The sequence below is a fragment of the Phyllostomus discolor genome, chromosome 4 (genome assembly GCF_004126475.2).
Source record: "Phyllostomus discolor isolate MPI-MPIP mPhyDis1 chromosome 4, mPhyDis1.pri.v3, whole genome shotgun sequence".
Taxonomy (NCBI): Eukaryota; Metazoa; Chordata; class Mammalia; order Chiroptera; family Phyllostomidae; genus Phyllostomus; species Phyllostomus discolor.
The window spans coordinates 4,529,296-4,554,237 of record NC_040906.2 but is presented as its reverse complement, the minus strand read 5'-3'; the positions used below and the strand labels follow the sequence as shown (position 1 = coordinate 4,554,237).

At 65.1% G+C, this 24,942-nt stretch overlaps 3 protein-coding genes and 1 long non-coding RNA gene across 5 annotated transcripts in view; 3 read left to right on the top strand and 1 right to left on the bottom strand.

The window, feature by feature from the left end:
- LOC118499966 overlaps window positions 1-24,942 on the bottom strand; it is a 29,902-nt gene that overhangs the window by 4,208 nt on the left and 752 nt on the right. Inside the window, exons 2-3 of the long non-coding RNA XR_004902485.1 lie at window positions 22,221-22,997; window positions 13,094-13,098 (exon numbers count right to left, since the gene is read on the bottom strand). This is a non-coding gene — a long non-coding RNA (uncharacterized LOC118499966). The remainder of the gene's footprint in view (window positions 1-13,093; window positions 13,099-22,220; window positions 22,998-24,942) is intronic.
- On the top strand, window positions 775-6,015 carry PRSS56 (serine protease 56). Of its 2 annotated transcripts, none has more exons than XM_036022704.1 (13): window positions 775-1,037; window positions 1,639-1,776; window positions 2,118-2,171; window positions 2,287-2,476; window positions 2,793-2,892; window positions 2,981-3,140; window positions 3,363-3,505; window positions 3,776-3,938; window positions 4,137-4,313; window positions 4,400-4,564; window positions 4,643-4,705; window positions 5,038-5,144; window positions 5,513-6,015. In XM_036022704.1, exons 1-13 carry the CDS (start codon window positions 941-943, stop codon window positions 5,873-5,875), a joined length of 1,920 nt encoding a protein of 639 aa, XP_035878597.1. In that variant the 5' UTR covers window positions 775-940; the 3' UTR covers window positions 5,876-6,015. The 2 variants fall into 2 exon arrangements, with proteins under 2 accessions (XP_035878597.1, XP_035878596.1); XM_036022703.1 differs by having other exon boundaries at window positions 2,115-2,171.
- Window positions 6,344-12,759, top strand: CHRND (cholinergic receptor nicotinic delta subunit). The gene is made up of 12 exons (XM_028510286.2): window positions 6,344-6,571; window positions 6,792-6,937; window positions 7,312-7,356; window positions 7,867-7,976; window positions 8,141-8,296; window positions 8,485-8,597; window positions 9,323-9,523; window positions 10,382-10,493; window positions 10,607-10,721; window positions 11,215-11,419; window positions 11,512-11,630; window positions 12,244-12,759. Exons 1-12 carry the CDS (start codon window positions 6,520-6,522, stop codon window positions 12,424-12,426), a joined length of 1,557 nt encoding a protein of 518 aa, XP_028366087.1. The 5' UTR covers window positions 6,344-6,519; the 3' UTR covers window positions 12,427-12,759.
- CHRNG (cholinergic receptor nicotinic gamma subunit) lies at window positions 16,110-22,991 on the top strand. The gene is made up of 12 exons (XM_028510295.2): window positions 16,110-17,289; window positions 17,485-17,624; window positions 17,881-17,925; window positions 18,124-18,233; window positions 18,833-18,988; window positions 19,760-19,857; window positions 20,162-20,362; window positions 20,539-20,653; window positions 20,862-20,976; window positions 21,862-22,078; window positions 22,254-22,387; window positions 22,703-22,991. Exons 1-12 carry the CDS (start codon window positions 17,235-17,237, stop codon window positions 22,874-22,876), a joined length of 1,560 nt encoding a protein of 519 aa, XP_028366096.1. The 5' UTR covers window positions 16,110-17,234; the 3' UTR covers window positions 22,877-22,991.

Here is a 24,942-nt window from a genome sequence, read left to right as displayed (position 1 = left end):
CCCAGTCCGGGTCACAGCAGCGGAGGACAATGCTGGACGACAGGGGGGGGGGCCTGCACGCACAGGGGGAGGGGGGGACAGGGGTCTGGGGGAGCGTCCGAAGCTGCTGGGGCCTCTCCTCCCCAAACTGGGCCATTGGCGGGGCCTTTCATCTCCCGCCTCGCTCTCCGGGCCACTCCAGGGTCCACCCGCCCACCGCTGCCTCTCCCCACCCCACCACCCCCGGCGCGGCAATTATGGCACTAACTGGGGCGCTTTGATCATCCTTAGAAATGGCCACGCTGGGGAGGGACGCTGCCAAGCAATTAGGGGCCGAGGAGCTTGGAGCTCCGGCACCTAGTCGGGGGCTGGGGCTGCCCAGGACCCTCAGATGCGCCCTGCCCACCTCCCTCCGAGAGCGTCTGCCCCCCGCACAGCTGCGAACTCCTCGGGGAGTCAAGGCAAATGGGAACCCCCCCCCACCCCCTCTGAGCCCTGGAGACAGGGCCACCCCTGCCCATCAGCGCCCCTCCTCCTGGCCCCCGGCCCAACTGTCGGCTCTTCTGGGCTGTCCAGGCCCCTTTGATGGAGCCGCAGAAACAAGGGCCCCTTTGACAGAAGCGGGGGCCTCGGAGCCGGATGCCGAGGCTTCAAAGGTGAGGCTCGAGCCCACGACCCCGTGCCCTCCCTCAGCCCCGGCCCCTCCTGGTTCCCCGCCAGTGTGTCCTCTATATAGCCCCCCAAGGCCCGTTCCCCTGTGGGCTCCGGGAGCTGCGGGCCTCCAGGTGAGGGGCGGCCAAGGGAAGCGGAAACTTCGGTTCAGAGGAGCAGGTGGTTTGAGGGACCAGAATTCAGTGCCCAGGGGCAGAAAGGCAAGTGCCGCAGCATAAGCACCTGGAGGGTGGACCCCCCCAGGGGGAGACGGGACAGGGCCAGGTAGGTGCCCCGGCTTCTGGTCACCATGCTGCTGGCTGTGCTGCTGCTGCTGTCCCTCCCAGGCCCACCGTCTGCCCACGGGTACCCACCGTACATGCGCCTGCCCCCCAGCACCCTGCAAGGTGAGCCGGGCTGGCCGGAGGGAGCGGCCGAGGAGGGAGGGGCAGACAGGAAGCGGGTCCCGGGCGGAGGAACGTGAGGTTACCAACCACCTGCTTTCTTCTCAAGTGCCTTGGGCTTCTCCTGCCCACGCTGCTGCCGGGAGAAGGGGCCGGGGACACAGGCTGGGAGAGGGAGGGAGGGAGGGGACCAGGGTGGGAGGCGAGGGATGCCAGCCAGGGCTGCACTAGGACCCGAGCATCCCCTTGGTTTTCTCAGCCCAGAGGCGCATGGTCCAACCACAGTCATTTTGTGTCAGCCCGTTTTCTGAGTTCTTCAGTGTCTGCACCTTCAGGGAGCTGCTTTGCCTTCAGGGTTTTTAAGGAAAGACCCTTATCAAAGCTCCCAGCCCAGCTAGGTTGAATGACAGAGACATCTTGGGCTCTGGGTGCTGGGCCCTGGGGCCCTGGGCCTCTGTCTCCCCCCATTCCACCCCAGCCCAGCGCTCCAGGAATCCAGCCTGTTCCCCTGTGGTTCTCCCAAGGCAGGGCTCAGGGCAGAGGCTAAGAGACAAGCCTTCGACTCTTCCCCAGCCATGCATGGCTGTTCCCCATGTCCCAGCAGCTCTGTCGGCCCAGGGGACAAAGGCATTGCAGACGGCCCAGAGGAGCGCCAGGCGGGCGGTGAATCTGGTCGCGATGGAGATCCAGCACAGACTGCATGAGTGCCGGGGCTGCGCCGACCGCACGACCCCCTGCGCGGGTGAGCTTGCCCAGAAGGCCCCCTCCCCTCCATTCAGGCTTGACTCCCTCTTGGAGACAGAGACTGGGCGGGGCTAAAGCCGGGACCGTGCTTAGGGATGTCTCTCCAAGCGGAAAGGGCTTCCCGCCCGCGCGGCACAGCTAGTGCAGCAGGAGGGCAGGCGCAGTCGGGGCTCATCTGGTGAACACCGAGAGGTCCACGCTGCTGAAACAGACGCCGGCTGCTAGGGGCGGGGCAGGAGAACGCGGGAGGAGCCCAGGGGAGAGAAGGCTGGGCCCGGCTCGAGGTGGAGGAAGGGTGGGAGGGTGGCAGTGAAGCTCAAAAGGTCTGTTTCTCAGCAGGACCTGGGCGCCCCAGGCCTCAAGCCCCCCTGCTCCAGGACCCACCTGAGCCAGGTGAGGCTGAAAAAGTTTCAAGAGGGCAGGACTGGGAGGAGGTGGGCCCTGGAGGGGGCTGGATGGTGAGAGCCGCCAGGACTTGTCTCTCGTGACAGCGGTTCCACCCTTCTAGGGCAGTGTGGCGAGAGGCGTCGGGACACAGTCAACGTGACGCTGGCCCGGGGCCGCATTGTAGGGGGCAGCGCCGCGCCGCCTGGGGCCTGGCCCTGGCTGGTGAGGCTGCAGCTCAACGGGCAGCCTCTGTGTGGCGGCGTCCTGGTGGCGGCGTCCTGGGTGCTCACAGCGGCGCACTGCTTCGCGGGGTACGTCGGGCCCCCAGGCTCCTGCCCAGTCGGGTTCCCACCTCACCGTCCGACTCCTCCCCGATCTTTGGGTGGGCGACACGCCGGAGGGCCGGTCTCTGCTGCCCCCTGGCGGCGGCAGCCCGCTCCTCCGTTTCTCGGCTCCCCGGCGCCAGGGCTCGTATTGGGCACCGTGGCTGCCGGGGGGGCCTCTCCCAGGCGCGCGCTCCCTCCCGGCAGGCGGGGAAACGGCTCCGCGGGCGGCCTCGCTGGGTGGTGACCCCGGGCACTTCGCTGCACCCTGGCCCCGAGTTACCTCCCAACCCTCGCCCCGCAGCGCCCCGAACGAGCTTCTGTGGACGGTGCAGTTGGCCGAGGGGCCCCGGGGAGAGCCACGGGAGGAAGTGCCGGTGAACCGCATCTTGCCCCACCCTAAGGTGAGAGGGCAGGCCCCAGGGCCTCAGAGCTGGGAACAGCATCCTCCCCCCACACCTCGCTGACCCTGCGCCGCCACTCCCATCCTAGTTTGACCCGCGGACCTTCCACAGCGACCTTGCCCTGGTGCAGCTGTGGACGCCGGTGAGCCGCGCAGGGGCGGCGCGCCCCGTGTGCCTGCCCCAGGGACCCCGGGAGCCCCCCGCCGGCACCGCCTGCGCCATCGCAGGCTGGGGGGCTCTCTTCGAAGGTACCGGCAGGACCGGACCTGGGCAAGCGGCTCGTGTGCCTAGGACGAATGGGGGCGGGGGGGGCGGAGTTTGGGGAGGTGGGCGAGTAAGGAATCCGACCTACGCCTAGCTGTCTTCGCAAAATGCTGCCGGCTCTCGCGAAAGGGAGGGACCCAGGGGACACAGTGGGAAAGCGGACCCTTGCCCTCCAGGCCTGAGCTCCCCCCACTGCCTTCCCGTAGATGGGCCAGAGGCGGACTCCGTCAGGGAGGCCCGCGTGCCCCTGCTCAGCGCCGACACCTGCAGGAGGGCCCTGGGGCCCGGGCTGCACCCCAGCACCATGCTTTGTGCCGGTTATCTGGCCGGGGGCATCGACTCATGCCAGGTATGAGGTCCAGCTGACCGTGGGGCGCTGGATGGGCCACTCTCCACACACGGGACGGCCTGCTTTCCTTCTAAGTCAGGTTGTCACTCAACTTCTCTGAGCCTCGATGTCCTCATGACTAAAATGGGTACAAAAGTGGTGACCCCAGTGGAGCTCAGAGCTGCCTTATCCTGCCAGGTGTAAGGCTGACATACGCGGGGGGGGGGGGGCGGGAATGGGAGGGGTGGGCAGGTCGATGCAGTGCTCTCTCTCTCCACCCCTCCCCTGCAGGGTGACTCTGGAGGCCCCCTCACCTGTTCTGAGCCTGACCCCCACCCCAGGGAGGTCCTGTATGGAGTCACCTCGTGGGGTGATGGATGCGGGGAGCCGGGGAAGCCTGGGGTCTACACCCGTGTGGCCGTTTTCAGGGACTGGCTCCAGGAGCAGATGAGTGGTGAGTGCGGGGTTCCCATGGCCCCCTCGGCAGACCGTCCCGCTGTGGAGCGAGCCCAATCTTGTTCCTGTCCTGCCTACCCTCAGCCCTCTTCTGTGTCTCCGTAAGCCCGTCTCCCTCCTGGTCAGGGCTTCCGGGGCAAGGACTCAAAACGGGGGTGGCGGGAGCGGGTGAACCAGCCCCTGCCAACCTCCGCAGCGGCCCCCTCCAGCCGTGAGCCTAGCTGCAGGGAGCTTCTGGCCTGGGAACCTCCGGAGGAGCCACTAGCAGACGCCGCCCCGCCCTGCGCCTTCTATGCCCACCTGTGCAGGGGACCCAAGGGCGCTTGTGCGCCCCTAGCGCGTCAGCAGTGTCTGCAGCGCCGACGACGATGTGGTCAGTCCCGTTCCCGGGGCTGGGCCGGAGAGCAGGGGGGCCTGGCCTGCGTCTGACCTCCAGCCACACCTTTGTCCCGCCCGCAGAGCTGCGCTCGCTGGCCCACACCCTGCTGGAGCTGCTGCGGGGCGCCCAGGAGCTATTCGGTCCGCGCCCCGGCGTGCGGCCCCTGGCCCCGGCCCTGGCGCGCTCCGCTCGTTCGCTCCAGGAGCTTCCTAGGCACCCCACCCGGGAGCAGCGGCTGCACGCAGGTACCCCAAGCCCTCGCGGCCCAGCCCCGTCTCTCCCCTGCGCGAGCAAGGCTTTCCCCTAATCTTGTGATTCCCCAGGGTCCCCGGCTGCAGGCGCCCCGTGGCCGAAGCGGAGGCCAGAGCAGCGCGGAGACGTGCACGGTAACTACGCCACCTGTCGGCCGCTGCCAGAGGAACAGGCCGAGAGCGGGCGGAGGCCTGGAGGGGAGCCTGGGGTCTGCGCTGGGAAGCAGTTACCTGAGGGGGCAAGGGGCAGACCCTCCCCGGAAGCAAGGGGATGACCCTGGGGCCACTTGTGGCTTTGGGCCTCATCTGTGTCAGGAAATGCTCGGCTCTGTGTTACCACTTCACCTCTCCAAGCCTCAGTTTCTCCAGCCGGAGCTTGAGAAGCTGCCCCCTGGGAGGTGGTCCTGAGGTTCTGGTGGGATCCACTCCCCTCCCCCCACTCCCTGCTGGCGTCTCTCGCCCTGCAGACTGCCCCGGCCTGGAGCCCCTGCGGCGGAGGCTGGCCGCCCTCCAGGACACCCATGCCTGGATCCTGCAGGTCCCCCCGGAGCGCCTGGCCATGGACTTTCAGGAGGTAGTTGACGGGGCTTCTCTGGCCCCTTCACAGGGGCCCCCGAAGGCAGACCTGGGTCAGCCCTGACCGGTAGGGGGCAGGGGAGGCACCCTCCCCAGCAGGAAGGAAGACCCTCCCCTGCAGCCTGGGGGATGGGGAGCCGCGTCCAAGTGGAAGGGGCAGCTGGCTGTGAGATGGGGCACTGGTGGGTGTGCAGGTGTGGGGGGAGGGGGATGGAGGAGGGGAGGGGCATATGGGGGTGTCCAGGTGAGCAGGGAGTGTGCTGCAGGGGTGAGGAAGGGGGTGCAGGTGGATGAGAGTTTGGAGGGCCAGGCGGGGGCGACCAAGAGTAGGGTTGTGGGCCCCTGAGCGTCCTCCTCCGTCCACAGGTCCTGGCAGATCTGGGCTCCAAGACCATCACGGGGCTCTTCCAAGCCTGGGTCCGGGCAGGCCTGGGGGGCCAGCATGTGGTCTTCGGTGGCCTGGTGGGCCTGGAGCCAGCCACCCTGGCTCGAAGCCTGCCCCGGCTGCTGGTGCAGGCCCTGCAGGCCTTCCGCCTGGCCGCTCAGGCCAAAGCAGAGCCCCGAAGAGCCCAGTCGGGTGCCGGGCAGAGCTGGAAGCTGGAGGGGAAGGAGCACCACCCATCGGGCTCTCCGCTCCCCGAGGCCAGGCAGCCACGGGCCACATTTGGGCCCCCAGCCTCTGGTCAGGACCCGCTGCCGCCAGGGGCTGGGTGTGTTCAGGGAGCGTGATGACAGCCTGCCACAGCTGGCCCAGTGTGCGGGGTGGGGCAGGGGCTTGGGCCCCACGTGTCCTACCAGATGTGCCATCAGAAAACCACGGCTGCCTAATAAATGTTATTTATGGTGTACAGAGACAACTCTGGAGCTTTCTTGGGATGGGAACCGGGTGAGGGGGCATCAGCCTCTAGGAGCAGGGCCGCGGAGGGCCCAGCCTCCAGAAGCAGGTGGCAGAGGTCACAACCTCGCAGGAGAGGGCTGCCAAGCTGAGCAGACCTATCTGCCTCCCCAGAAACAGCAGCTGACTTGCCCATCGCCTCTCCGAGATCCACGGCCGACCAGCATGGCCCTGGTGTCCACTGCCCACCCCCTCCAGCCCTCACCCCACTGCTGGCTATGGGGACTGCCAGCCTGGGAAATTCACCTCCTGCCCTCGGGCTCCTGCCCTGCCAGCCAGCCCCTGTCCCCACCCCCTCGTCACCTGCCCTGGGTTTTCTCCCCCGCAGCAGAGCCTCGAAGTATCAGATTGCATTTCCGGCTGCCTCTTCCCTGGGTCCCTCCGCCCCCACCCTGCACCTGTCCCTTCTGCCACTCACCCGCATCCCCCAGCCCAGTGGACAGGAGGAGCAGACGCAGCACCTAGCTGGAGGGACAGGATGGAGGGGCCCGTGTTAGCGCTGGGGCTGCTGGCCGCCCTGGCGGTGTGTGGTAAGACTGGGCACCATCCCACCCACCCCGACCCCCACAGCATGGTCCCCTCCTGCCCTTCCTACAGGGTGCTCCCCACCCCCCCAGACTCTGGCCCCTCCCCTCCCACTACCAGGCCTCCCTGGAGGGACAACCCCTCCAGGGGGTGCACGGGTGCCCCTGCGGGACCCCAGGGCAGCTTCCTTCCCAGCACCCCGTCCCTGTCCCCACCCGTCTCCAGGCAGCTGGGGTCTCAACGAGGAGGAGCGGCTGATCCAGCACCTGTTCAAGGAGAAGGGCTACGACAAGGAGCTCCGGCCGGTGGCTCACCCCGAGGACAGCGTGGAGATCACACTGGCCCTCACCCTCTCCAACCTCATCTCCCTGGTGAGCGGCCCCTCCGGGGCTGGCTGGGCTGGGGACCGGCGGCGGGCACAGCTTCCTCGAGGCCTGGCTCGCTCCCAGACTGGGGTGGCCGTGGAGGAAACTCAAGGCCCCGGGGCTGGCCTATGGCAGCTCCTCTCTCCACACCCTGTGCTGCCCTCGGGCCCTCAGCCTGCTGCCCCGCCCCTGCAGCTGCCACTCTGGGGTACCCCACCCCCACAGGTCCTCCCTGCTCCCTGATCTGCCCACCCACTCCTGAGTGCTTGGGCCAGCTGCCATGGTTTCCGTGGGAGGGGGTGGTGGCAGCCGGAGGAGGAGCCTGGGGAAGGCCTACAGGTGAGAGAATGACCCCTGGGGACCCTCCTGTCTGATCACAGAAGGAAGTCGAGGAGACCCTCACCACCAACGTGTGGATCGAGCACGTAAGGAGAGCACCCACTCAGAGCTGGGGGGTGGGGTGCAGTGGGGCTGCAGGGCCTAGACTCCCCGGTGCCCGCTTCTGCTTGGGGACCCCCAGCCTGCCCGAGACACGGTCCAGCTCCTGCCGGCAGAGGAACTGCAGCCCAGGGCCTTTCCCCCCACCTAGGGGGACCCCAGCCCAGACAGAGCCTCGGGGTGGGTGAGGATTCTTTAACGGTGAGGAGATTGTCACAGCATCCTGATCTTGTCAGAGGACACCCTCTGTCACGTGTCAGAAGTTCTTAACGGAGACATGTCTTCCGTGTCCACCATGGAAATGAGGTGCCCTTAGCTGTGCGGTGCGCACCCCACACAGCCACACCTGACCGACCTGAGCCCTCCCTGTCCACCCGCGCCCCCGACCCCTGGGGCCGCAGCCCTGGCCCCTGCCCCGTCTCCCTCAGGGAAGTCGCGGGGAGCGAGGGAGCCCGACGGCAGCAGAACCCCCTGCTGACCTTCCCGTCGGCCTGCAGGGCTGGAAGGACAGCCGGCTGCAGTGGGACGCGGAGGCCTTCGGCAACATCAGCGTGCTGCGCCTGCCCTCGCACTTGCTGTGGCTCCCGGAGATCGTGCTGGAGAACAAGTTGGGCGCCGCCCCTCCGCTCCGCCCCCCCACCCCGCCCCCTCCCCCCTCGGACCCCTCCAGCCCGGGGCTTCCGGCTGCCCTCGCTCCTCTGCTTTCCCCAGCCCTGCCTGCCAGCGTGGAGCTGGCCCTTGCTCACGGTGGCCCTTGTCCCCGTCCCCCAGCAACGACGGCTCCTTCGAGATCTCCTACTCCTGCAACATACTGATCTACCCTTCAGGCGCCGTGTACTGGCTGCCGCCCGCCATCTTCCGCTCCTCCTGCCCCATCTCCGTCACCTACTTCCCCTTCGACTGGCAGAACTGCTCCCTCAAGTTCAGGTGCACCCACTGCTCCAGCCACCCCTCCCCCAGGGGGCCTCTGCCAGGGGCCGCCTTCGGGCAGAGGCTCCCGCTCTGTCCCGTTAGAGCTCCCCTCCCCCGCAGCAGCCCCCCTGACCGTGGGGCCTTTCCCATTGGTGGCCCCAGCCAGTGGCTGAGGACCACCCTCTGCCCACTGCACTCCCCAGCTCCCTCAAGTACACGGCCAAGGAGATCACCCTGAGCCTGAAGCAGGAAAAAGAAGAAGACGGCCGCTCATACCCCGTGGAGTGGATCATCATCGACCCCGAGGGTTTCACAGGTGCTGGCGGCGGCAGCAGGAGGGGGGCGGCAGGTGGCCAGGCCCCTCGGGACCTCCCCCAGGGACACACACAGGGTCACGCTGCCTCCTCTGCACACTCACACCTTCACACTTACGGACGGGTGCAAACCCGGCACGTGGAAAGGAAAAGAAGCCCGACTGGGGGGGGGGGGACTGTGTCCCAGAGGCAGAGACGGGGGGGGCACTGTGCCCACCCCCACCTCCGCCCAGGCTGGAAGACCCTCTGGGTCTGAGCAGGGTCCCCGGGACGGGTGTGGCTGGGGCTTCCCCTGACATCCTGATCGTGTGCACGTCACCGCCTGCCCCGAGTGGGTGACCAGGCTCAGACCCTTCACGGCCCCCACCTGTCCATCAGAGGAGACCCGCGTCCTGCTGACCCACCACAGGCTGGGGGAGGGGTTCTCACTCTCCTACCCGTTGTCCCCCCAAGACCCCTTGTTTGAGCCGCCTGTGGCCTCTGCTTTTGTTTTCCCCAAGGAGAAAACATCCTAGAGGAACATTCCTCCCTCACAGATGGTCAGCTGCATCCCCACCCCAGGAAAAGACCCACAGATAGAACCCGAACCCTCCTCTGAGCGGCACCCCCCCTCCCCCGGCCCAGGGCCCTGTGGGCTGGCCCACTCTGCCAGTCCCTCCTCCCGCCCCGAGGCCCCCCGGGCCCCCTTGCCCAGCCTGACCCTGGGGCGTCCGTGTGCTGCCCTCAGAGAACGGGGAGTGGGAGATCGTGCACCGGCCAGCCAGGGTCAACGTGGACCCCAGCACCCCGATGGACAGTCCCGGCCACCAGGATGTCACCTTCTACCTCATCATCCGCCGCAAGCCCCTCTTTTACATCATCAACATCCTGGTGCCCTGCGTGCTCATCTCCTTCATGATCAACCTGGTCTTCTACCTGCCGGCCGACTGTGAGCCCCCAAGCCCGGCCCCAGGCTGCCCGGGCAGCCTCTCCCGGCCTCGGGGTCACCAGAGCACTACCCCCCCAACCCTGCCCAGACTCTCACCTCCTCCTGGGGGCCCCCTGGGGGTGACCACCACCTGGGCTCCAGGCATGAGGCCGTGTGGCCAGCTAGGGGGAGGACTCTTTGGCCCTGGCCCACATCCCCCAAGTGGACAGGGCCAAGGGCCCTAGACTGGCTCTCTGCCAGGGCAGAAGTCAGGGCCACTGTGGTTGCCAGGTGTGACTGTGGGCCTGGCTCGCAGGGGTTGTCAACAGTTAAGGGGGGGTGGGGAGTGGGGACGGCCCCTCCAGGAAACCAGGCCGTGGAGACAGGCACCCACGCTCCCCTGGTTCTGGAAGGGCATGTGGCATTGTCTGGGCTCCCCTCCCTGCAGAGTACTTGCCTCCAGCAGGGCACAGCGAGTCCCAGAGACTGGTGCCACCCAGCCCGGCCCCTAGCGTGGAGAGGCACACTACCCATGGGTAGAGGGTGCTGGGGCAGAGCCGCCGGCGGCCACCACATTCGCTCAGGAGCTCGGTGGAGGGGTGGGGCTGGAAGAGCAGGGCACCCAGGGCCAGGAGGAGTGGCCAGCAGGTACCACACCCTCTCACCTGGTCCTCACAATGTGTAACCACTGAGAGACCTGAGGCACCGAGAGGTGAGGTTACAGCCCAGGGGCCCCAGCCCTCCAGGAAGTGTCAGGGCTGGGATTTGAGCCCAGTCATGTCTCGGCATAGCCTGTTGTGTTAAAGAGGGCACCGTGGCATTTTGAACGGGGGTGCAGGGTCCCCAGCAGAGGTCCCAGCTAAGCACAGGCTCTCCCAGGTGGCGAGAAGACGTCGGTGGCGATCTCGGTGCTCCTGGCCCAGTCTGTCTTCCTGCTGCTCATCTCCAAGCGGCTGCCCCCCACGTCCATTGCCATCCCCCTCATCGGCAAGTAAGGGCCCCCTTCCCCCTACTCCAGCTCCCCCCGGCCCGGCCCCGCCCCGCCCCATGCCCCGCCCCGCCCCGCCGCCCCCTGGAGGCTGCAGGCAGAATGTGTGCCCGCAGGTTCCTGCTCTTCGGCATGGTGCTGGTGGCCACAGTGGTCATAGTCTGCGTCGTCGTGCTCAACATCCACTTCCGCACCCCCAGCACCCACGTGCTGTCCGAGGGCGTCAAGAAGGTGAGGACTGTCCCGGTCCAGGGCTGGAGACTGTCCACAGGCGCCCCTGGAGGAGTCTGGGTAAAAACACCGCGTGATGTCACGCGGGGGAGCGCCCCTGAGCCTCGTGATCACGCCGACTGCGGCTACACGCCCGCCCGCCCGAGACCACGGCTCTGCCAAGGGCAGCGCCACGGGAAGGAAGCCCCGCGCAAAAGAGCACAGACTGCGCGGTTTCCTTTGTCTGAAGTTCGAGGGCAGGCAAAACCAGGCCTTAGGGATCGAAGTCAGGGTGCCGGTGACCTCTGGGGGTGAGACGGGCTTGATGTGGGAGGCGTGAGGGGGCCTTTTGGGGGCGGTTTCCCTAGCCCAGCTGGGCGGCGTTCACACGGCTGAGGGCACCTGGAAAACTGCTACTCCGCAGCAGCCAGGGACAGAGTCACGGGTGTTCGCACGTGTGAAGGCAACCCGCATTGGCTCAGTGGCCTTCCCGTGTCCCCCTGGCCTGCCACAGCTGTTCCTAGAGACCCTGCCCAGGTTCCTGCACATGACCCTCCCGGAGGAGGGCGGGCCCGGGCCTGGGGCCCTGGTGCGGCGGAGCAGCTCGCTGGGCTACATCTCCAAGGCCGAGGAGTACTTCTCGCTCAAGTCCCGCAGCGACCTCATGTTCGAGAAGCAGTCCGAGCGGCACGGGCTGGCCCGGCGCCTCACCACAGCCCGTGGGTGTCCAGAGGCTTGGGGGGTGGGCTGGCCATGGGAGGCGGGGAGGGGGGCGGCGGGCCGTGCACCCACCTCTGGCCTGTGTCCACAGGCCGGCCCCCCGCAGGGTCCGAGCAGGCCCAGCAGGAGCTGCTCAGTGAGCTGAGGCCGGCCGTGGAGGGGGCCAACTTCATCGTCAGCCACATGAGGGACCAGAACAACTACAGTGAGGTGAGTGGCCTCAGGGCTGCCGCGTACAGGGGCTCCCGTAGTGACCGATCTAGTGCATCCCATCTTCAGGGGACACTGTTCTTCCCGGGGACACGTGCCAATCTAGATAAAGGGGTTCCCAGTGGGGGCAGAATCCGGCCCGCCACAGCCGGGGAGCCCCTGCCGAGAGCCCAGAGCAGGACACGGGGCCAGGCGCACACTTGGGGGCACCCACAGACACGCGACTTCTCAGGTCCCATCTGGGCAGCCCTCGGGTCCCTTCTCGCTCCCGACAGCCAATCATTTTCTGCCCCCGCTCACCCTCCAAGTCGGGGACCCTGGGCACAGCCAGGCCTTGCAGCCAGACATTTAAAAAGTAGCCTCATAGGACTGTTTGATGCTACACAACTTTCTGAAGTTTTCTCTGGAGGGAAGGGTGCCTTTTTCCAGTTCACCCAGGAGGAGGGCCTGGGCCCTTGCTGGGGATAGGCAGTGTGTCCCTGCACCGTAAGCCTGAGGTGGCCCCCGCAGACACACCAAGGCCGTGCCTGTCACTGGGCCCCCGCTTGGGGCACAGGCCCGTGACCTGCGGGCCTTCCTCACCCCAACGCCTCGGCCTCCGTGCCCTCCGCAGGAGAAGGACTGCTGGAACCGGGTGGCCCGCACGGTGGACCGGCTCTGCCTGTTCGTGGTGACGCCCATCATGGTGGTGGGCACGGCCTGGATCTTCCTGCAGGGTGCCTACAACACCCCCCCGGCGCAGCCCTTCCCGGGGGACCCCTTCTCCTACCAGGAGCAGGACAGGCGCTTCATCTAGAGCACACCGCCCGCCTGGCCCAGCCCTGCTCCCAGAGCAGCTCCGGTGGGGCTTTTGGCCTGAAGGGGGTGGGCCTCCAGGGGTGGTAGGAGTGCCTAAGGACGGGCCAGCTCTTCTAGGGAGGTGCCCCCGGCCCTGAGGCCCTGAGACGTGAGCCCCTCCGGCCCTGCAAGGCCGGCGTGAGACGCGCTGCTGAGACCGAGAAGAGGGGGGAGAAGGCCTGGTCCTCTGTGAATGAAGGCAGCGGCCAGCAGAAGTCCGAGAGTGGGCACCTGCTGGCGGCTGGGGTGGGCAGGGGCCTCGTCCAGGGCCACTCAGGCTGGCCTTTGGGGGCCCCTCGCCCATGTTGGGGCAGAGCTGGTGGGCCCTGTGCCCTCCTTTCCGGGCTCCTCCAGCTTCCCTGCTCCAGTCTGCCCTGCAGCCTCGGGCTTCCGAGGCCCCGCCCGGAGACCGGGTTGGGGGTGCCCCCCTCTCCAGACCCTGTAGGAAAGCCAGTTTGGGGCAGGACCTGCAGAACGGCCTCTGGCTGGGTCCCTGTGGGAAGCTGGCCGCTGGGGTGGGGGAGGGGAGGGTTGGCCCGGCAGCCACCGCAGCCAAAGGTCAGCCTAGAGCCTCAGGACTCAGCCCCCGCCGCCCCCGCCCACCAGGGGTGTCCCCTCTTTGTCACCCATTCTTCCTCTCCAAAGTAGGGTTGCCGGGCAAGATTCGGGACTACTTACACTAAAAAATGTGTTCGTATTCATCCGAAATTCAAATTTAACTGGGCATCTCATGAGTTTATTTGCCAAAACTAGCCACTCTACCCCAAAGGGAACTCCCGCCAGTCTTAGCCCAAGGGCCAAGGGCTGAGGCTGGAAGAGCTGGGAGATGAGGCCTGAGAGGTAGCCCACCTGCAGGGCGGCCCCAGGGGTCCCTGCCTCCTGGGTCACACCCCTGGGCGGTGCTCTGTGCACCTGCACCCACCGGGGTTGGTCTGTGTGACCACAGAACGAGGCAGGGGTGACAGTGTGTCACTTCCGAGATCGGGTTGCAGAAGACATGGCGGCACCCCCTTCTTGCTGTCCTTACTTCCCTCTCACTTTCCCTCGGGGCAGCCGGCAGGCACAGTGCGCGCCCGGTGGAGCGGCTCCTGCCCGCAGCCCTGGGAGTGAGCTGGGAGGTGGGCCCTCCAGTGCCCCCGCCCCGCCCCGCCCCTGTCTCTGTCCCCGCCCCACGGACCTTCCCTTCGGAGGAGATCGAAGCCCCGTGACTGCCCCCACCCCTCCAGCTGCTGCCACCCCGCTGAGGTGCTCCTGGGCTCCTGGCGCCCACAGACCGTGGGAGATAATAAATGTTTGTTGCTTCATGAGACAAAGTGTTGAGTAGTTTGATGCCGCGTGACCTTGGACAAGCCGCGCCTCATCTCCCAGCTTCAGTTTTATCATCTGCAAAATGTGCGTGAGCAGGCCCCTCCGGCGGGGCGTTGTGAAAATCGAACTCGCTAGAAAGTGTGAGGGCACTTACACGTGTTCTTTATCTCATTTGTCATGGAGACAGATGACCCCTTACACAGGTGGGGCCCTCCTGCCTCCTCCGAACCCTGCACAGTGCCCTGCACCGCGGCTGAGAGGGCTGGAGCCGGCGTAGGTGCTCACCTCCGGGGCCCAGGCCGACGGCCTCACAGCTCACGGGCTCCCCCTAGAGGGCGTCCCTAGCTCAGGAGCGCAGCCACACAGGTGACATACAGAAGGTGACATGCTGGGTCTTTCAAGGGAACTGAGTGGAAAGAACAAAACTGACCCTACTCACTTCTGCCTTCCAGTATGAATCATCCGTAAGTTCGAGGTACGCATCTTTCCAAAAAGATTGTATTTATTTACTTAGAGAAGGGGGAGAAAAACAGCCACGCCAGGCCTGTGCCCCGACTGGGAGTCGAACCAGTGACCTTTTGGTTGGCAGGCTGGTACACCATCCACGGAGCCACACTAGCCAGAGATTAAGGGATACATTTTTGATGTCTTCCCTTTGAATAGGAAAAGTAGCTGGCACTTGTCAGGGGATCAGGAAGGCCCTGCCTTCCTCGGAATCTTCCAACTCCATCCCCTGTCGTCACTTCTGTCTGCCACATGATGGCGCTGTTGGCAGGTGAATCCTCAGTTGCGTTAGGCCCGGCGCCCGTAGCTTCCTTGCGGAAGAGACAACCCCAGATGCCACACCCAGCGGAAACTGCTGGTTGTGCAGGTTCCGAGTCACAGCGGGTCCCCCAGCAGCGCCCACTGCTCCGGCACTCCAGCTCCAGGGTGCTGTCGGGACAGTCCGTTCTCCGGGGGACATGGAACTCTCTCATCTTCCCTCCACTGGAAGTCACAGTCACAGTGGCCAGCTCCCCAGGAAGCCGGGGCTGTCCCTGCACAAGTAAGCTTTCCTCTTTCTCACATAATGAGGATCGCAAGGCAGTGGTGGTGACATCGATCGCTTCAGCTGTCCCACAGAGCTATTAGGGACCCAGGCTTCTTGCCCCGGGTGGCAGGCTGGCTGCCACAGCTCCGCTCTGCACACCCATGTTCGGGGCAGGAAAGGGGCTAGCCGTGTCTGCAAGGGAGCCTGGGAAATGAGCCTTTCGCTTCTCCAGCCTCTAGAGTAGAGGGTGCTGGTGGGGGACTTGTTAGACAAGAAGGGATGCCTATGGAAGATTTTCTCTTGATGGGTCCCGCACCTCCCCCTTCGCCCCTCCGGGCAGAACGCCACTCCTCAGAGGCCGTGCCCCCGCCTGAGAACCAAGGAGACGCTTCAGCCTCCCTCCCTGAGCGGAGGGGAGGGGGAACGCAGGAGTTTGAATCTTCATACCGAGGGAGGAGGCATGATTCAAACCAGAGGGCAGTCCGTCTCCAGCATCTCCCGTCCCCTCCCTCCCAGACACGTGCGGGGAAGGAGAAAGGCGGAGTCAGGAGTGCTGGAGCATCGGCTGGGCCGCCTATGGCTGGGATGGTGCTGGGGGGCCGGGTAGGCAGCTTGTTACTGAGCAGAAGCCATTCATGATCTTTGACAAAGTGTGGTTTTATTCATTTATTTATTTATTTTTAGAGAGGGCAGGGGGGGGGAGAGAGAGAGAGAAACATCAATGTGCGGTTGCTGGGGGCCATGGCCTGCAACCCAGGCATGTGCCCTGACTGGGAATCGAACCTGCGACACTTTGGTTCGCAGCCCTCGCTCAATCCACTGAGCTACGCCAGCCAGGGCCAAAGTGTGGTTTTAGAAGGGAGTGGAGAGGGGGAGAGAGTTCGCTCTGCAGCATGGGTGAGGGAGCGGGGCCTGGGGGCACCCGAGGGCAGAGTGGGGAGAAGGGGCCATTGGCCTTGGAAACTCCGGAGAAAGTGGCCTGGATACACAGAGAGATCAAGCGTGGGGGTTGGGGGGGAGATGTCGGGGAAACCTGGGTGTGGGGCCCAGGGGACCGAATGCAGGAAAGGCAGATGAGCCACCCACAGCACAGGGAACGCAGATGCCAGGGCGGCCGTGCCACCCCCACGCCCTGCTCCCCCGCTCCAGGTCCTGGTGGGGCAGGAGGAGCGCGTGGCCCTGCTGCAAGGGGCCGGGGTCGTTGGGATCCTCAAGGACAGGGCCTGTCCGCTGACGTCCGGGTTACTGAAACACAGGGAAATGCCGCAGGTGTGGTTCACCTGTGGGGTGGGGCACGGGTTCTCAAACAGTGTTTTCTTCTAGACCTCAGAGTCACCTGCCTCCCTGTCCCCCGGGGTGCAGAAGGGTGAGGGGCCTGAACGGGAACCTGTGTTTCCTGTCTCACCCGTGAACTGGGACACGCTGACCTGTCTGCTTGGAATGGACGGTCAGCGGACAGGTGGCCTGAGCCCGTGGTCACGGCCATTGGTTCCCAGATCAGCCTCGGCCCCGCCCTGCCCCTGACCACATCTGACTCTCAGGGGGCCATGACTTCAATCTTGTCCACCTGCCCCACTGGACTGTGGGTTCCTGCAAGCAGCTCAGGGGTGTCCTGGGTCCCCCCAGCCTAGCGCTGTGCCTGCCATATGCTAGGGACTCCCTAAGTCTATGGGGGACCAGTAACGACTGAGGCCTCACGGAGGAGCCCCTCTTCAGGGGCTGTGCTATTCACAATAGCCCCAGGTTCTAGATCTTTCTCGGCTCTCCTTCCTAAAAGCTTACCAGGCTGGGACCCCGGCCTCAGAGGCAGGGAGGATCCTGGTCTTACACCCCAATTTGTGTTAAGGTCTCCAAGCCTGTGGAACATGATGCATCTTTCTTGTGGGCATATTTTATCTGCTGCTGGTGTCTTGGCCCAGTGGAGTGACCCATGGAGTTGTCAGGCTGGTGGAAGAGGTTTGGGGTCCTCGACCACATCCCAGAGAAACTCGGGTATGAAACACACCTAGCCAAAAGCCTTCCCACCACCCCGAATCCAGACACGCTGGAGGGAGGGAGCAGGCGGAGGGAGCCTGCCTGAGCAAGCACTCCGCCTTCTCTCTCGTCCCCACGCGGCCCTGGCCGCCTCCTCGGCTCCACAGCTGGACCACGAATCGGGACAGCTGAGTCTGAGTGGGGATGGAGGCTGGAACGTCTCTGCCGGGGCAGCCGGGGCCCCTCTGTCCCCTCCCCAGCCCAGGTAACCTGAGCCCGGCGTTTTGTCCACCCTGGAGCAGCTGACGGCGTTGTGGTCGGACAGCTGGTGGGGCCGGGCCAGCCCGGCTGGGGTGGGAGCGTGGGCTGCTACACGAGACCCAGCGTCTGCGTCTCTTGGCCTCAGACCCGGGGAGCTGCCGTCCCACCCCTGGCACCGCGGAGAGCTGGGCACCATGCACAGGGCTCAGGGGCCACTGTTCCTCCTGCCGCTGCTGGCTGTCTGCCTGGGTGTGGACCCAGGGGCCCGGGGGCCTGGGGGAGACCAGAGCTGGGGTCCAAGGCCTCAGGAGGCAGAGGGACTGGAGGGCTACTGGAGCCTGCCCCCCACCCCAGCTCCCCATCTTCCCATGTCGCCTCTGCCCACAGCCTTCCCCGTTTTCTGCCCCAAGGCCCCGCACCCTGGCTCACTGCTGTCTGTCGCAGGAGCCCAGGGCCGGAACCAGGAGGAGCGGCTGCTGGCGGACTTGATGCGCAGCTACAACCCCCACCTGCGGCCCGCCGAGCGTGACACGGACGTGGTCAACGTCAGCCTGAAGCTCACCCTCACCAACCTCATCTCCCTGGTGAGCCGGGGGCCTGCGGGCTGATGAGGGAGGGAGGGCAGGCCGGGGCACTGGGCCTGGGGCCCTGCAGGGGAGAGGAAGGGGCTGCTCCAGCAGCCAGGAGGGGCTGGGAGGGGGGGAGAGAGGCCAGGGTGCCGGAACCACCCTCAGAGGCTGCTAGGGGGGCAGGGGTCCTTTGGGACCCCACTGTGGCCTGTAGGGGCTAACATCTGGGGAGGCAAGTGATGGGGGCTTACACTCGGGTCTGCACCCCCAGAATGAGCGTGAGGAGGCCCTCACCACCAACGTTTGGATAGAGATGGTAAGAGATCACTCTGTCACCCTCTTCCCCTCTGTCAGTCCCCCCAACACGGGCCCCAGGTCCTCGGAGCTGCCTGTAACCCTGCTCCCTGCCCCTTCCATGCCCCACCCCCCCACACCCCCTGCCCGGCCTGGGCTCCTGTTCCTGGATGTGGCACAACGGAGAGTGGGGGGCCTGGCCACGCCCCTCTCCCCGCAGCAGTGGTGCGACTATCGCCTTCGCTGGGACCCACAAGACTACGAGGGCCTGTGGGTGCTGAGGGTGCCGTCCACCATGGTGTGGCGGCCGGACATCGTGCTGGAGAACAAGTGAGAGGGGGCACGGGCAGGGTGGGGGACAAAAGGACGCCAGGGCGGACCTAGCAGGACAGGGGCCTCTGAGAAAAGGAGGGGAACAGAGGGTGCGGACGGGGGTTCTTCAGGGGCGTGGACTACCAGGCAGGGCGGGGCGGGGCGCTGAGGGCCAGCCCAGGGCCACCTGGCTGATCGCAGGCCTGGCCGTGGGCCGTGGGCCGTGGGCCAGGCCGCCTGCGTGGGCACCGCCTCCTCCACCTGGGGGGTGAGGGCAGCCCCTATGGAAGCCGTGAGGAGTCGAGGGTCAGCAAGACATGAAAAACGCTGCACTCGGCCCGACCCTTCCAGAGGCATGAACAGACGACAGTGGCCATTCTGAAGGGAGCCGGGGTCGCAGCAGGGTGGCAGCAGGGCTTAGGAGATGGCCGGGGGAGCCTGGCAGGGTGGCTGAGGCAGGGCGGTGCAGGGGAAGGTGGTGGGTCATGCGGCCTGGCAGGGTGGGGGGGTGGTGCGTGGCCCCTGGGAGGGGTTGCTGTCCCCAGGCCCCGTCCAGGCAGGGCTGCGGGCTGGTGCCGGTGCAGTCCCGACAGCCGCATGGCCTGTCCTGTCCGCAGCGTGGACGGCGTGTTCGAGGTGGCCCTCTACTGCAACGTGCTCGTGTCTCCGGACGGCTGCGTCTACTGGCTGCCGCCCGCCATCTTCCGCTCCTCCTGCCCCGTCTCAGTCACCTACTTCCCCTTCGACTGGCAGAACTGCTCCCTCATCTTCCAGTGAGGGCGTGTGTTTGTGGCGAGGGGGTGGGAGGGGGCTGCCCTAAGAGGGGCCCTGGCGGGGTAGGGGACGTGAGGCATCTGTGCCCACCTGAGGTCCAGACACCCCGAGTCACCCAAGTCCCTCCCTGCGAAGCCCCTGTCCCCTCCCTCCTCCTCCTTCCCTGCCTCAATTTCCCTGCCTGGGCCCCACGGGGAGAAAAGAATGGGTTGGGGGTGAGCGGGCATACACATGCCACAGCATACATGGCACACACACGTGTGCCCAGACACACAGGAGGCCACCCCCCCTAGAGCCCAGTGGAGAGGCAGGGCTGTCTGCCTCCTCACCCATCAGTGCGGAAGGGGGTCTGGGCGAGGGTCTTCTCGAGTCTAGAGGAGCGGCCTTCTCGCAGGGAGACCTTGCAGGGAGCCATCCTCAGTAAACAGGCCTGAGCGGTGCAGGCAGGGTTTGTTCTGCGCTGACCTCTGGCCCCTCCTGCCCGGGAGGCGGCAGCGGAAGAGCAGAGCACGGTGACCCCAGGCCCTCGGACAGCAGGGGACCACGCTGAGCCGCAGTCTCCTGGCCCTGCAGTTTAAACTTCCTCGGGGGCCCCAAGAACCCCAGCCCCCTCATCTCGCCGCCAGGGTTTCCTGGAGAACTGAGAATTATTGGCTGTACTTTTTAAGGCAAAACTGCCGGCAGCGCCCCCCCCCCCCCCCCCCGTGACTCTGCTGTGCACCGCACGGGTGGGGCTGGGCGCATGCGTCCTCTCCCTGTGCCGTCCCCAGGTCCCAGACCTACAGCACCAACGAGATCAGCCTGCAGCTGAGCCAGGAGGGCGGGCAGACCATCGAGTGGATTTTCATCGACCCCGAGGCCTTCACAGGTAGCCCCACCCCGGGCCCCTGCTGGACCTGGCTGTGGGGACCAGGCTAGACCAGGGTCACGCCACCTCCCGCGCACCTCAAGATGAAGCTAAGCAAACCGCACAACGGGCTTTTCGACCACCCTGTAGACCTCTGACTTCCCCCGTGAGGACGACTCCTGTTTTGGAGGGCGGGGGATCCAGTGTCCCAAGTCCCTCCCTCGCTGTCCCTGTCCCTCGATGGCAGTTCCTCGGGCACACGTGGGCTGCAGGGGTCTGCCTGGCCCCCCCCCACCCCCGTGCCCACCTGGCCTGCCGCCCACAGAGAACGGGGAGTGGGCCATCCGGCACCGGCCGGCCAAGATGCTGCTGGACGCTGCGGCCCCGGCGGAGGAGGCGGGCCACCAGAAGGTGGCCTTCTACCTGCTCATCCAGCGCAAGCCCCTCTTCTACGTCATCAACATCATCGCGCCCTGCGTGCTCATCTCCTCCGTCGCCATCCTCATCTACTTCCTTCCGGCCAAGGGTACCCGCCCCTGTGGGAGGGGAGCCGTCGGCCCCGGCCGGGAGCACTGGGGACAGCCGGCAGGGCAGCTCGGGCCGGGGGCCGGGGGGGGGGGGGGGGCAGTGGGCTCCTTCTGGGGGGAGGGGCCCCACAGCAGGGAGATGGAGACCTGCTCTGAGGGCCGCTGGGTCCCGCAGCGGGCGGCCAGAAGTGCACTGTCGCCATCAACGTGCTCCTGGCCCAGACTGTCTTCCTCTTCCTCGTGGCGAAGAAGGTGCCAGAGACCTCCCAGGCCGTGCCCCTCATCAGCAAGTAAGGCTGGTCCTCGGGTCTGCCTCCCACCTCCGCCCCCACCTTCTCGGCACTGCCCTCCCACCAGCCACGCCCCCCTCCAAAGCCAGCCTCTCACCCATGGGACCTGGGGGGGGTTGGGGGGGGGGAGACAGCTGCTAAGGGAAGGGTTGGCATCTGGGGATGCCCTGCTGAAGGGCTGGCCCCGCCTCCTGTCCCCCCCACACAGGTACTTGACCTTCCTCCTGGTGGTGACCATCCTCATTGTCGTGAATGCTGTGGTCGTGCTCAACGTGTCCTTGCGGTCCCCCCACACACACTCCATGGCCCGCGGGGTCCGCAAGGCAAGGCCCCTCCCTGCCCATCCCCGCCCCCCCCCCCCCCAGTCCACCGACACGCCCTTTCCTCGGCACCCCGTCCCTGTGCCCACACCTCCGGTGCCGTGTGCAGCAGCAGATCTGCCCCGTGTGTGTCTTGAAGCACGTGCCCAAATGAGTTAGTGACGCCAGGTGCTTACTAAGCAGCAGGCACATGACACATACTGGCTTATTTAATCGTCATAAAACCCCTCGGCCATGGGTATTAGCACCATCTCCATTTTTTAAAAAAATATTTTTATTTACTTATTTTTAGAGAGAGGGGAAGGGAGGGAGAAAGAGAGGGAGAGAAACATCAATGTGTGGTTGCTTCTCATGTGGCCGGCACTGGGGACCCGACCCGCAACCCAGGCATGTGCCCTGACTGGGAATTGAACTGGCAACCCTTTGGTTCACAAGCCAGTGCTCAGTCCACTGAGCCACACCAGCCAGAGCTCATCTCCACTTTTTAGATGACAAAATGAAGCTCAGAGAGGTTACGTAGGTCACCTGAGGTCACACAGGTAGAAAATGGAGGAGGCAGTCTGGCTCCAGAGCCTGCGTAACCTGCAACCTGCCTGCAGCCCTCAGCTGAAGCCCTAGTCACAAATGCAGATTCCCAGGACCCCCACCACACCCTGGGCCAGAGTAGCCGGGTGGGGCCCAGGGACCTGTGTCTGGAACCTGGTACTTCCGATGTGCACGGAGCTGCAGACACCGGCCCCGGTGCCTGGCACGGAACACCCAGGCTGCACGGGGCCGAGCGCCCACCCCCATTGCGCTGCCTCCAGACCCCTGGCGACGTGAGCCCTTCCTGCCGGCCTCCACCTTCTGCTGGGAGGCAGCCCAGCCACCCAGAACGTCCCTCTGCAGGTGTTCCTGCGGCTGCTGCCCCAGCTGCTGCGGATGCACGTGCGCCCGCCGGCCCCGGGGTCTGCGCTGGACGCCCGGCCCCGGCTGCAGAATGGCTCCTCCTCGGGGTGGTCAGTGTTGGGCGGGGAAGAGGCGGCCCTCTGCCTGCCCCGCAGTGAGCTCCTCTTCCGGCAACAGCGGCGCAACGGGCTGGTGCGGGCAGCGCTGGAGAGACTAGGTGAGGCGGACAGTGTGACTGGGGGTGCTCCTCCCGGGGACCCTGGGCAGGGAGGGCATCTCTTGGCCACAGCACCAGGCACCGAGGAGGAGTGTTGGGCAAATGTCCGGGCTGGGGACTTGGGTCCCTCAGGAGAGGCCACCTCCTCACCGTCCTGACCCTCTCATCTCCTCAGAGAAAGGCCAGGAGCCAGGGCAGGGCCAGGACCTGTGCGGCAGCCTGAAGCAAGCCGCCCCGGCCATCCGGGCCTGTGTGGACGCCTGCAACTTCGTCGCCCGGGCCCGACGCCAGCAGAGGCACTTTGCCAGTGTAAGCCCTCCCGGGGGTGGGGCGGGGCAGCCGTGAGCACCCAGTGAGGGGCTGGGCCCTGGCGTGTGGGGGCAGGATGGAAGGGGTGACTCTGGAAGGGCCACGGGAGGGGAAAAAGTTGACTTGGGATTGGGGAACACGGGGGACATCGGGGCCAGGAGACCCTGGAAGAAGCCAGGTCGAGGGCTGGAAGTAGGTGAGAAAGGCCTGAGGAAGTGGAGAACAGAGGCTGGCTGGAAGGCTGAGGGGGGTTCTGGGACTCGGGGCGGGCTCTGTGTCCCTGCTGGCTGTCCCACACCCTGCCCCCGCCCTCAGGGGAACGAGGAGTGGCTCCTGGTGGGCCGCGTGCTGGACCGCGTCTGCTTCCTGGCCATGCTCTCGCTCTTCGTCTGCGGCACCGCCGGCATCTTCCTCATGGCGCACTACCACCGGGTGCCTGCTCTGCCGTTCCCTGGGGACCCTCGCCCCTACCTGCCCTCGCCCGACTGAGCCAGCCAACGGCTGTTAGCCGTGCAGAGTCTTGTCAGCTGCGTTCTTCCACCGAGCTCACGAGTGTGCTCTTTGGGAAGCAGCCTTCAGGGCCGTGGAAGCCCAACAGCCCTGAGAAAAGCTGGAGAAATAAAGAGATGGAGCTGGAGTCACAGAGTGTGGTTGGGGTGGGCTGTGAGTAGGGCATGCTGTGGGGGTCAGCCTCCGGGTGCCAGTGGCTCGCTCTCCCTGGCACTTGCCTCCCTTCAGCAAGCCCTATGAACCCCCATAATTTTTGAAGCCCTAACAACTGTTTCACAGGATGTCCCCAACTAGGTAAGGTCCTATCCTTCCAGATCTGGGCCTCCCTTCTTTTTTATGAGTTCCCTGCAGGGTCCTGAAAGAGGACAGTCAAGAGAAATGTGAAGAGTAGAAACCAGTGCTTTCTTGCAAGAAGGTGGTAGCCCTGGCCAGTGTGGCCCAGTTGGTTGGAGCATCGTCCTGTAATCAAAAGATTGCAGGTTCGATTCCTGGTCAGGGCACATGCCTAGGTTGCAGGTTCAGTGCCCGGTCCAGGCTTGTGCGATCCCTGGTCTGGGCACGTATGGGAGACAACTAATCGATGCTCCTCTCTTGCATCAATGTTTCTCTCTCTCCCTTCCTTTCTCTCTAAAAAGCAATAAAAAAATAGCCTTCAGATGAGGCTAAAAAAATAATAATAAATACAAACTTAAAAAAGATGGCAGCCCACTCCAGCTGCCATCTCCCTCCTATGCCTTTGGGTGCAGTAAGCACCCAGTACTCACCTGCACCCATGATCTATCTACAAGCATTTGTGCCATTGATTACAATTCCATGAGTCTTACTATCTTTTTCCATCGTTAAGAGTTCCTCACAACATCTTGGAAAAGCAACAGTTGCTCTATCCCTACGTCTCAGATGGGCAAACTAAGGCCCAGTCAGGAGGGCTCCCCAGAGCACTGGCGGCTTTATGGTTTGGAGCCCAGAGTCCCCAACTCTGACCTAGCCTTAGACACTCCAGGACCCCGCAGAGCATTCGCACTGGTCCCACAGGATGCTCAGGGAAGAGCGAGGTAGGGAGGCTGGCAGGGAACAGGGAACTGCTGGGCTTTGCCTCCCGGGGGAAGATCCTGACCAGCCTCCCTGGACCCTGCTTAGGAGACAAGATGGCCAGCTGACATCTTCCTGGGGGGAAGCAAGACTCTGCTTTGAGTGCAGATGGGGCAGCGGTTCTGTGGGTGACAAGAGGGTAAATTTGGGCAAATCATTTGTGCTCCTTGAGCCTCTGTTTCCTCATCTGTAACTATGGGCACAGATATCAGTTTATACCTACCCTTATCACAGGATCAAAGATGTGGGTGAAGGGGATTCACAAATTTGAAACTCCCATATGAAGACCTGACAATGGAACATCGTGGGGGGCAGGGAAGAGGATCCCAGAAATAACCCCCTCTCCCAAGTACAGGGATACTGGCTTTAGTGTTCAATCACCAGCTGCTTCGTTTCCTTCACTCCCGTGTGTGTGTGTGTGTGTGTGTGTGTGTGTAGCAAAGACTTAAATCCAGGAGGCAATTTGATGATGGTGGAACCACCTCTGGTTCCTGTGTCTCTTACTAGCTCCGTCACCTGGGATGAGTCTCTCGACCTTTCTGAATGCGGAGGTTAGCTCTTGTAGCTCCCGGCCCAAGTAAGCAACGACTAACAATAGCTACCACTTAATGTATCTAGCGCCCCAAACGGACTATCTCCTTCGATCCACATGGCAACCCGAAGAGGCAGGTACTACAGTATAGTATCGCCGGCACTAAAGCGGAAGAAACTGCTGGGGGTGTTAAGAGTGAGGATCCGTCAGCCCGCTCGGGGCTGGAGTCGGGATCTGCACCCTGCACCAAGCTGAGCCCAGAGCCCGCGCCTTCGCCGTGCGCGCCTTTCTCCGCGTCTGCCTAGGGGAGGGGGCAGCACGCGCTGCCTCGGGCGGGGAGTGCTTCCTCAGAGGCGCAAGGCGGGCGCCCGTGAGGCCGGTCGGCCGGCCGGCCGGCCGGCGGACCGGGACCGAGCCGACGCCG

What these genes read in the sequence shown, in the direction of transcription:
- CHRNG (XM_028510295.2), top strand. Translation starts at nt 17,235, where the DNA reads ATGCACAGGGCTCAGGGGCCACTGTTCCTCCTGCCGCTGCTGGCTGTC. An exon ending in AACTGCTCCCTCATCTTCCA is followed by an intron (nt 18,989 to 19,759) that starts GTGAGGGCGTGT and finishes TGCCGTCCCCAG; the next exon opens with GTCCCAGACCTACAGCACCA. An exon ending in CGACCCCGAGGCCTTCACAG is followed by an intron (nt 19,858 to 20,161) that starts GTAGCCCCACCC and finishes TGCCGCCCACAG; the next exon opens with AGAACGGGGAGTGGGCCATC.
- CHRND (XM_028510286.2), top strand. Translation starts at nt 6,520, where the DNA reads ATGGAGGGGCCCGTGTTAGCGCTGGGGCTGCTGGCCGCCCTGGCGGTG. An exon ending in GGCCGCCCTGGCGGTGTGTG is followed by an intron (nt 6,572 to 6,791) that starts GTAAGACTGGGC and finishes ACCCGTCTCCAG; the next exon opens with GCAGCTGGGGTCTCAACGAG. An exon ending in TGTCCGAGGGCGTCAAGAAG is followed by an intron (nt 10,722 to 11,214) that starts GTGAGGACTGTC and finishes GGCCTGCCACAG; the next exon opens with CTGTTCCTAGAGACCCTGCC.
- PRSS56 (XM_036022703.1), top strand. Translation starts at nt 941, where the DNA reads ATGCTGCTGGCTGTGCTGCTGCTGCTGTCCCTCCCAGGCCCACCGTCT. An exon ending in CTGGGGGGCTCTCTTCGAAG is followed by an intron (nt 3,141 to 3,362) that starts GTACCGGCAGGA and finishes GCCTTCCCGTAG; the next exon opens with ATGGGCCAGAGGCGGACTCC. An exon ending in GCTCCAGGAGCAGATGAGTG is followed by an intron (nt 3,939 to 4,136) that starts GTGAGTGCGGGG and finishes CAACCTCCGCAG; the next exon opens with CGGCCCCCTCCAGCCGTGAG.